The 11,008-nt window shown below is 39.2% G+C and overlaps 1 protein-coding gene across 1 annotated transcript; it reads right to left on the bottom strand.

The window, feature by feature from the left end:
• Positions 1 to 440: 440 nt before the first annotated feature.
• Positions 441 to 10,183, bottom strand: LOC139349875 (dnaJ homolog subfamily C member 7-like). The gene is made up of 14 exons (XM_070990915.1): positions 10,103 to 10,183; positions 7,776 to 7,864; positions 7,410 to 7,534; positions 7,153 to 7,266; positions 6,977 to 7,051; positions 6,487 to 6,605; positions 6,125 to 6,278; positions 3,925 to 4,089; positions 3,628 to 3,719; positions 3,456 to 3,529; positions 3,223 to 3,369; positions 2,974 to 3,129; positions 1,985 to 2,059; positions 441 to 1,867 (listed from the first exon to the last, which is right to left on the bottom strand). Exons 1-14 carry the CDS (start codon positions 10,171 to 10,173, stop codon positions 1,830 to 1,832), a joined length of 1,494 nt encoding a protein of 497 aa, XP_070847016.1. The 5' UTR covers positions 10,174 to 10,183; the 3' UTR covers positions 441 to 1,829.
• Positions 10,184 to 11,008: the final 825 nt, after the last annotated feature.

The raw sequence follows: 11,008 nt of genomic DNA, 5'->3' as shown, positions 1-11,008 counted from the left end.
GTATTAAAACTGTCAAGATAAAAAGTATACAGGATAGAGAATAAAATATATATATATATATGCACATTATGCACAATTATAAAAATACTGCCCACAAAAATACTATTGCCAATATTCTTATGAGGAAAAATTACCATTGTCATATGTTGTATTGCACTTTTCATAGAAAAAACATTGAATTTCATGAGTTTATGTATGTGCACAATATGCAGTTAGTTAATTAGTTTTACAGTATATTCTGTTGCATAGTTTATAACAATGCAACAGAATATACTGTATGTTTGCATCATTGTATGTAAAATCTAAAATAAATAAATAAATATGGATGTTAATGTAGTGGAGTAAAAAGCTCAACATCTATCTCAGTAAATGTACTTACTCACACACAAAAAGAATCTGAAAACAGATTATATGAAATGCCATAAAGAAATTGTCCAGCATTACAGTAAAAGACAAGCCTTTATTTTTGCATTAAGAAAAGCACAACTTGTTAATACTGTGGCAGGTTTTAAAAATGATACATAGTTCAGTGACACAACTATTAACAACAGAAGCTTCCAACCTACCAATGTGTGTGTTTGAAACAGGTGGAACAAGTAGGGGAAGGGCTGTACTGACGGAATGTGCATGACAAGGAAAGGTGGAGGACAGCTGGGTGTGATCGATGGCGAATGAAACAAAATTTCAGTCTTGGTGTTCGACAGGATGAAGAATTTACTTTCAGTTTAATTTCCTGGCCAGATATGGAAAATGCTTTCCTATAACACAAAAACACAAAAACAAGAAGAAGAAGAAAAAAAAAAAACATGCTATACATAACTGTTGCATTTTGCGAATAGGATGCGGCTCTGCAGCGTCTGATGCAAGTTTTACTGATCTGCTCATTCTTCTAAGGCACCGCTTGAATTTGATAAACGGGACAGATGTGTGGTTGGTGCTTTCAACAGAAGACAATCTGTAGTCCATGTATGCTAATTTTGGCCTCACAATCTGGAAGTGAACAGGATGATGTGGAAAACATTTACAAATGAGTCTCAAAACAAAAAAGAGAGGAGGATGACAATGAACACTGGCATTCTGCTGTATACAAATTAGAATATACAGTACAATAAATATAAATAGGATGAGGGAAGACTGAGGAAGGGAAAAAAAATTATGGACATACAATGATTAACATTCGAGTCAAATACACAATGCAGCATGAAGAAAAGAAGAAGAAACAAAAACCCTGCAAGTTGATTCTATATTTGGCAAGTGAGCCAATAAAACCTGGAAATACAGCCACAAGAGACTAGCACTGTCCTTAACAGGCTGTCCTGAGGTCAGTTTTGACATTGAACTTCCGCAGTACATTGACTCTTGCTCTATAGAGACATGCTGAGGTCTGAGGAGAACCTTAAAACTAAAATACCACATTGTGTCTCCTAAGATTTATCAACCATAACGTTTACAATTCTAATGCATTTCTTAATGCTGATCACCTTTATGAAGGTTGAGGCAGTTTTACAAGATTAGACTACATTTAATATCATTTTGATTTTGGTAATAGGGACATGCTCTGATCAGCTGATCCAAACCTCTCTAAGATCTCTTAAGCACTCCTTTATTTACAATGTTGATTCAAAATGGAAACCTCTGACTTTTCACTTGTTAGCATCAATGTGGGGAGAAAATTTAGGAGTGACTGCAATAATCAAAAACCTCTTAAAAAAGAAAAGTGAGGAGAGTTTTGCAAGACACTCAGGAGAATGAGCATCATGAGGTGACTGTGTAAGTCCGACTTCATCTTGTCCACTGCAGGGCTTCATTTTGCCATATGCACCTCCACTTTAGCCGAATTGGAAAAAGAAATTTCCAGGTGCAGAGTCTAGGTGGGGAAAAAAGGAAGAAGAAATTAGTTAATAGGATGTGCTTTCTCTGATCAATTCGTCAGTGCTTCAATTAAGTTAAGGATGTCTAAACTGGGGACAAAAAAACATTATACCTGGACTGGAATCGAAACTGAATCCTCCACCGTGGCCACCGAAGAAAGCCCTGAAGATGTTGTTTGCATCAAAATCTGAAGAAGAACAAAGGCAAATATAATGGGATTAGCAGGTGATGATGATGATATATGATGATATGATAAACAAAACACAGTATGGAGATGATCCAGGCTGTTTGACATACTATACACAGACGTTTCAACTTTTAAAACAAAAGTGTCATCAGTATTTGCTTCTGAGATGTAGCAGAGTAGAAGTATAAAGTTGATTAAAATGGATGACATCAAGATCATTTTAGAAAAAAGTGTTGCTGTCTTTACACTGTGTGTTACGGTATAAACATTATGAACTCTTGGCACGATCCAGAGGCAGGTCTTATGATTTTGTAGGGACTATCAGGGCTGGCATGGGAATGTTTGTGTGAGTGTGTGTGTGTGTGTGTGTGTGTGTGTGTGTGTGCGTGTGTGCATGTTCATGAAGCCAAATGTTACTGTGTTCTGTGGTTTATCAGTGAAGTGTATGTGAGCCTGTTAACAGTGACAGAAAGGAGGACAGATGCATGTTTAGGCTTCTCTCATCTCTGAACTGGTCTACATCTGTAGCCAGTGTGCAGGCCTGGGATGACATTATCTTTCCTTTCATAAAGAATGGCTCAATGTATCCTATGCTGAAGGCGATATCAAAGGAAGCAATCTGTCTTTTGCATTTAGGGAATGCAACCAGCTCTTATCATTGGCTGCCACTTACATACTTCCAGGTAATTTTGCTCAGTTAGGAATGTTCCTGTGCAAAATAAGATTATGGCTGCTGTTAAAAAGGTCTATTTAGCCATCAAGGACGGGTAATTTTTCATGCCGCCATGTTTTGAAATGTCTTCCTCTCAGTTAAGTGGTGTGAAAAGCTGATCACAGGATGTTCTCTATCGTCCCACTAACACCCTGTACGTTGAACGTAAAGCATGCCACTGAAAATAAAAAGAACCACATACCTCTTCCATCAAAGCAGCCATCATCATCCAGGTCGTGTCCATTGTCATAGCGGACCTTCTTCTTTGGGTCTGAGAGCACAGTGAAGGCCTCACCCACCTCCTTGAATTTCTTTTCCTCCTCCTTCTGCACCTCTGGAGTCGCTGCGCTGTGACGGTCTGCAAGACAATGACACAAAACAACAGGAATAAGATAAATAACCACCACTTATGATCGAAATCAGTCTCTTGTGCAAACACCAGGATGACTACCTGGGTGGTGCATAAGGGCCCGTTTGCGATAGGCCTTCTTGATCTCGTCCTCGGTGGCGTTCTTGCCGACTCCCAGCACCTTGTAGTAATCTTTCCTCTTGCTCTTCTTAAGCTCCAGCTGTGCCGTCTTCAGCAGGTGCTTGTGATCTACGGAGATAAAACAAAAATCAAGTTATGGGAGTGCGAAAACCCAACCATATATATATGTAGCAAAACTTAAGACAGCAGCTCACCTGGCGTTTTTTCTGTCTGATAAACTGTTTCATAGTCCCGTACTGCCTCCTCATACTGTTCTGTGTTCATGTAACTACGGAAAACACAAAGTCACTCAAAAACTGCACAATACTGAACCACAAAACACATAAATGAGTGAAAAAAAGTGCTCATATTGACTCTACAGCATACCACTGAGCTCTTCTTAAGTAGGCTTTGATGTAAGTGTCATCTAGTTTGATTGCACTGGTGCAGTCATCAATGGCTTGATCAAGTTTATTCAGCTGTCAGGGAGGAAGAAGTTAATTACAGTGAAATGATTGGAGACAACGAGCTGGAAGAGCCAGAGCACTGTGCTAGGATGCTATTTTCAGGCAAAAAAAAATCAGACTGCATTATGACTGAAATGACTGTCGCTGTTATATATCATACATAATTATATATATAATATATAATTTGGCGAACATGAATGGATTTGTTGTCTTTTACCTTTGCTCCTGCCGTGGCTCTGTTACAGTAGAGTTTAGCGTTGGTCTTGATGTTGTTTGGGTCTATCGTCAGGGCTTCTGTATACAGCTGGTAGGCAGCTTCATAGTTGTTGTTCTTAAATGCCTGGTTGCCCTCCTCTTTCTTGGCTTTTAAGGCTTTGGCATTCTGGTAGGAAGAGAGTAAGTCCAGTCAAATGCATTACATTCCTCATAAATCATTTGCAAAGCTTTTCATCATTGCCTGCATCAACATTTACTTGCTAACAGTCATCTTTTTCTTCACTGCCTTTGAGAGCACATTGCTAAGCTTCCTTGCGCTTTATTGCGACCTACTGCCAATCAGCAGATTAGTGTAAAATGATGGGCAGCAGCATGTATTGCGCCACCCACCACCGCATATGTACAGTCATGTGAAAAAATTAGGACACACCATTACATATTCAGTTATTCATTAAGAAATGTTCACATATCGACATATGTTTTTATTAATCTCTGGAAAAGAAAGTAATCTAATTACAGGTTAACAACAAAAAAATAACACTTACTCGTTAAGCAAAAGACATCGACATAAATGCATATTTAAACTGAGGAAAAAGTTAGGACACCCTACCCCTAATACCTAGTGTTACCCCCTTTGGCTGAAATAACTTCAGTGAGACGTTTCTTGTAACCATCTACCAGTCTCTGACATCAGTCTGAGGAAAATTTTCCCCACTCCCCAATGCAGAATGCTTTAACCTGTGTGATGGTTGAGGGGTTTCTTGAATGCACGGCCCGTTTCAAGTCACCCCACAGCATCTCACTGGGATTAAGATCTGGGCTTTGACTGGGCCATTCCAGGACTCTCCACTTCTTAGTTTTCAGCCAGTCCTTGGTGGATTTACTGGTATGTTTAGGGTCATTGTCACGTTTGCAGGGTCCAGTTCCGCTTCAGTTTCAACTTTCTTACTGATGGTCTCACAGGTTCTTCAGGCACCCTCTGATAAGCTGTAGAATTCATGGTAGATTCTATGATGGTGAGCTGGCCAGGTCCTGTTGCAGCAAAGCATCCACAAACCATGACACTTCCACTTCCGTGCTTCACAGTTGGTATGAGGTTCTTTTCCTGGAACGCAGCATTTGGTGTGCGCCAAACACGTCCTCTGTTCTGGTGTCCAAATAATTCAATTTTACACTCATCTGTCCAAAGAACATTATTCCAGAAGTCCTGTTCTTTGTCCATGTTCTCTCTGGCAAACTTCAGTCTGACCTTAATGTTTCTCTTAGAGAGCAAAGGCTTCCTCCTAGCACACCTCCCGTGAAAGTTAAACTTGTGCAGTCTCTGTCTGATTGTAGAGGCATGCACTTTCACATCAACAGTCGCCAGTGTCTGCTGTAGGTCCTGTGATGAGATTTTAGTGTTTTTGGAGAGTTCTTTAAGCATCTTGCTCTGCTCTCGGGGTGAACTTGCTTGGACGGCCAGACCTGGCCATGTTGGCAGTTGTTTTGAACGTCCTTCACTTGTGCACTCTTTTCCGGACAGTGGAATAGCTGATTTCAAAATCTTTTGAGATCATTTTAAATCCCTTACCAGACTCATATGCTGCAACAATCTTCTTTCTGAAGGCCTCAGACAGGTTTTTTGATCTCACCATGGTGTTCACTCTCATGTCAACAGTCAGGAGTACACCAAACTGAATGACTGAGGTTTAAATAGGGCAAGTCTTCATCAAAATGCTGAGTGACAATGTTGTATCATGTGCACCTGATGTGATACACTTGTGTGTGATTTCAGCCAATTTAAGAGGGAATAAATGTGGGGGTGTCCTAATTTATTCCTCAACAGAAATTGCATTTTTATTTTATTACATTTTACAGAGGGTTTTAAAAATATTTTCTTCAGTTGTTTAGTTACATTACTTGAACCTCTCAGTATTGTTAAAATAGATATTAAATATCCATATGTTTAAATTCGTCAAAAAAACACACGTTTTCATAGGGTGTCCTAATTTTTTCACATGACTGTATGTCTATACAAATGCATTTGTTTCACTGTGCCCAAACATTAATGTCTACCATTTGTTTTGCATAAGATATTTTAAACTATTTGATTGTTTAAAGTAACTAATTTTTAGACTTTCTTGGTCCCGCGTTCAGCCACACATTTGTTCATTTCTTTGTCCGATTAAAAGAGGAGGAAAGAGGCAAAGGGACAATCTTACTCTGCAGGCTAGCCGGGCCTTTTCGTGGTCAGGTGCCATGCGCAGAGCCTGGACAAAGAACTGTACAGCTTTATCGATGCAGTCCTCGTAGTAGAGACACAGGCCTCGAACGTACAGTGCATCTGCATTGGTGGAATCCATTCGCAAGATATCACTGTGAGAGAAAGTTTTGAAAAAAAAAAAAAAAAAAAACATAAAGAAAAAAAGAAGGCTGTTAAGAATTTGTACATCTAATCCATCTCACATTTAAAATCTTATGGGCATCCAGATGTTAGTCCTACAAAACAATGACAGAGGCCAAAAAATGACATCACTGTAACAAAATAATTGAATGTCATGACTCTAACACCAGTTTCTCCTACCTCGCTACTGACTGGGCTTCTGGATAGCGTCCAAGCAGAGCCAGACACTCAGCCTTGAGGATCTTGAAGCGGTGGCAGGCAGAAGACACAGCTAAGGCCCGATCCATGCAGAACACCACCTGGATCAGGTAAAAAGCCAGTTATTAATATAAAAATGTTGCAGTTCCAGTCAAACAAGCTATTCAAAGTCTAAACATCAAACAGGAGGTTTCTGTAAAACTATGAAAAAAACTCTTTGACTGGCAGTCACAGTATTTCTTCAGTACTAGAAACTTCTGCCAGCATGTTCATGCTCAAATCTGAGTTTTTTACAAAACAAAGCGTGCTCATAAATTATATTGATATGCCACAGACATTGTTTATATTTCCCAGCTATGATCATTAGCCAAGCCCAAGTTAGACCACATTAAAAAATTGATCACATGACAAATCAACTAAGACTCACTGTTTGTGAGTTTGGTGGGAAAAAAAGAGTATGGGTTCAAAGTACCTTTCTGAAATCCCGCTTTTCAAAGCCAAAATCCGCCATCCGTTCGAACTCTAGTAGAGTCGCTGCAGTCTTATTCTAAAACACAACAGCAATCATCTATCTGTGCTCAGTCTCTGGAATGAATTCTTGTACAGTAATTACAGTAATAAAATGTGAAAAGTTCAGGTGATTCCCACCTCCTGCTCAGCCTCTCTGTTGCTGGGCTCCAGCTCCAAAACCTTCTGAAAGCAGCGCCTGGCCGCCATGGCATTTCCCAAAGACAGGTGGCACTTGCCCTCACGCAGATGACCCTGTGGGACAGGAGAGGTACACTTCCTGTTTAGGACATTTTACTCTCTATTCAGCAAGTGCAACTGGGGTTTTGAGACAATAAGTGGTGTGCAAGGCTGAGAATGAAGATGACGTCCTAGATGAGAAGTCTGTTCAAACTGACCTTCATGAAACAGTCATCCAGCCGCACAGCCTGTTGGGAGTCTTCTAGGGCCTCTCGAAAGCGACTGAGCATCATGAGGGTGGCTGCCCTGTTGCCATAATAACTAGCATTTTTGGGGCATGTGTCTTAAGATAAAAGGAAAAAATCCATGTCACAGAGGCAAAATGAGATGGGTAAAATTTACAGTAAAATTTCAGTACAGTTATCCTTACAAAATATTGAGTTTTACTGAAAATATAATCAGTACAGACGAACGGCAGACAAAATTTTCAAGTACATGGAGGGCACATGCATGGGAAAATACATCATGAGAGGGAAATTACTCAAATAATTCCAGCGATAAGAATAGGTTTGTGGTAATCTCACCAATGGCCTTTGTATAGCAGTTGAAAGCCTCAGAGTAATCCTTCTGGCTGTAGAATACATTTCCTTGTTCCTTGAACCATTCAGCTTGACTGGAGAGAGGAGAAACAGAAGCCAGAGTCAAGGTGGATACAGTATACACAGAGAAACTATGCAGCAATAAACCAGTCAACCAATTAACCCCCTCCACAAGTCAAGATGTACAGAAACGATCAAGTTGCTCAGGCTAGCTTGTTAAAATCAAAGCTAAGATTCAAATGGTGTTATTTCATCAAAATCACTTTATTCTACGTGTCACTAGAATTTTCTAGATTCTGAAAAACATTTAATTCTGTGTTATACTTCACAAAAGGCATCTTTGAGTTTGCTCAAGCAGCCAGGATTGTGCTGTTTCCATAGTTGCAGGACTTAGACACTGCAGTGGAAAACTAGCCCATAGTGAGTAAAAGAAAAATATCACAGGAGCAAAAAAATGTCCAGAAACTGCTTGGGGGTTCTGAGGGTTAAGTCAGTCATCGAGCCAGACCAGCTGGTTTGCCAATAACCATTCATATCCTTCAGAGAATTTCTTGCAAATGAGGTCTGAATGAGTCTGAAAGGGCTTGACTCTGGTGTGTTACACCTGGAACTGGGACAGTAGAGCAGGGTACACACAGTCCTGACAGCTCCTGTACTAAACATAGCAGTGAAATTTATCTGCAGCAGTCCTGTCAAAAGAACCATGTGGTAAGGGTAAATCAAAGCTCATTCACTTAAGGAAGAAGCTTCTGCTGCGCTGCTCTCTATGGGCTCAAGCATTTAAAACATGTTGCAATTCAGGCTGCACCCCAATCAGTTACACCAAGGTAAGTGTCTAAAAAAGGCCAAAAAAGGTGCAATAGTACTAATCTCTTAGCATGGTTCCAGTTTATGTTATGGCAAATTTCTCGAACTTCTTTTTCTTAAACCAGGAACATTCCCATTGTGAGAAAAAAGCTAATTATCCAATGAATTAGAGTTTGGTAACATGACATTTGCATTCATTCAGTGGTCAAATAGTCCTTAATCCTAATAACCGCATTGACCTTTAATTTGTTGTGTAGAAAAACTTAAAGACTAACTAAATAAGTTTTATCACTATTATTGTTCGTATCTTCTGTTATTTATTGTTGGGCATTTTATTCCATTTGTATTTTTTTTATTGTCTGTTTGTATTTGCCTCATTGCAGCCCTGATATGTTTTAACCCTGCTTCAACCACGTCAAGCACTTTGTAACTTTGGTCTGAATAGAGATGTATTAATAAAGTTTGTTATTATCACCATCATTATGATACTTTGATTTATTTCAATCCCCAACGATTGGTCAAGGCACTTAATGCGAGTATTCATTCCTATATTTTATATTTCACGTGTCCGGTAGTCAAATATTTATTACTACTGCTTGTCGACGCTGAATTATAGAAATAAAAATATATCAATCTGTTTAATCAGAAACAAACGTCTTACGTCTCACTTGGATTTATGTAATACAGGTCAAATGTATGACAAGTCACCAATAGAAGTGCACCGTCAGTGATGCCTCTCATCCGGAAGCTACACAGCTAGCTGAAACATTAAAATGAACTAAAACCTTCGGAAGATATCATCGTTTTAACTATTGCTATATGCTTTAACAATTGAAAACTTCGGCGTCTTATCACGACATGTCACGTCTGTTGAAATAGCTGAGACATTTTTAGGAGTTTCGGAAAGTTTCTTGGATAAAGGTTAGATAATAGCAGTAACTTTATCAGACGGTCGGCGTACAGAGTCTAACTGACGCTGAGGCTGTCCGGCTGCCTCGTAGGGAACTTTCTCGAAAGATGGAAGCCTTGTCTGCTAACCACTGTCCGGCAACAGTGTATGTTACTGATGTCGAGTGAACTGCATTGATGTCCTTTGTTTCTGTTTCGTGATTAGATTTATAATGCTCCCGACCAAACATGTTCATTAACTAGCGAGTCCCAAAAGACAATAGCGTTTGCTTTCTGAGGCTGAGCTTACGAAACGGTAATTCACCTGGCTTGGTATTCTTGACTAACTTGATTAAAAATTCACAATTCGCCGTCTAATTTGACGAACTGATGGTAACACCAACGCCTGCCACTTATGAAAACTACTTAAAATCTAATAAAACCCCGCACACACTTTCGCCGTTTCCCACCTAGCAAGCTAGCCTGGTTAGCTTGTCCCCGTGCTGGTCGCGCGAGCCTTGTCAGCTCATAGTGTCTACTTTCAGTCGGGAAATTTTTCGTTATTTTCACATTATACACAAAGCACAGTAAAACTCAGCTGGCAAATATGTGTTTACCGTTCCAGGTCATCCGGAGTGCGGATTTGTGGTTCTGTGTCCACCGGCACGTCGATGTCAACAGCTGCCATTTTTTCTGGAAAGAACGAGCACGAGCCGACGTAATTTCCGGGTACCGATAGCGTTTTTTTCTCTTCTTTTTGAGGTCATGAGAAAATACGCCACTACAAAAATGAAAGAGTAGCATCCAAATTATAATATATTTTATGCTACTGTCCCAAAGCAAAGTTTTTTGTTTTAGTTATTTCATTCTTGTAATCGTGAGACTAATATATATATTTAAAAGTTACATACATTAGCTTTTCAAATTAAATGTAAAAAAAAAAAAAAAAAGTAATGTGATATTGTTTTATCCAACTCTGTATATTTTAAACCATTCCATAAACTTCTAATTGTCATCAATCATTTTACAATCAACTCATGAACTTACGTGCAGACGTCATAGCTCACCTGTGGGCCAGCAGCGACACCTGCTTGTGTGTCTTCGTGGTGGTCAGGCTGCTGCTGCTACCAGGATTTTCCATTATGAAATGATCCACAAAGAAACAGCTTGACATGCTTATGAGTTTGCATATCGATCATGTCAATGCTGGGAGCTGAAAAAAATCTCTCTTTTCTTTTCATTTAATGCCCTCATTCAGTCTATATTTTTATTTACAGTTAATCTTTTTGCAAACATGCAACAAAAACAGTATTACCTATCCCAAAGGATCAGGTCTCCATCAAGTAAACAAAACATTTTTTAATATTCTAAGTAGGGTTAATGGATCAATAATAAAGACGGCATTTCTATTTTTTTTTTTTTTTTTCAAAACTACCATTATTATGACGAGATAACTAATCTTATTTATTATTTGTTTTTTGCTAGATTGATATAAATGTATATAAATGCAGGAAAGAGCACTG

Source organism: Chaetodon trifascialis, chromosome 21 (genome assembly GCF_039877785.1).
Source record: "Chaetodon trifascialis isolate fChaTrf1 chromosome 21, fChaTrf1.hap1, whole genome shotgun sequence".
NCBI classification, from domain to species: Eukaryota; Metazoa; Chordata; class Actinopteri; order Chaetodontiformes; family Chaetodontidae; genus Chaetodon; species Chaetodon trifascialis.
Note: the sequence above shows the minus strand (reverse complement) of the source record. Positions and strands in the feature narration are given on the sequence as shown.

Excerpts from the sequence above, each read along its gene's own strand:
- LOC139349875 (XM_070990915.1), bottom strand. The coding sequence starts at position 10,173 with ATGGCAGCTGTTGACATCGACGTGCCGGTGGACACAGAACCACAAATC. Across the intron at positions 7,535-7,775 it reads CTGCTATACAAAGGCCATTG|ACACATGCCCCAAAAATGCT; the intron begins GTGAGATTACCA and ends TTTTATCTTAAG. Across the intron at positions 7,267-7,409 it reads TGGATGACTGTTTCATGAAG|GGTCATCTGCGTGAGGGCAA; the intron begins GTCAGTTTGAAC and ends CCTGTCCCACAG.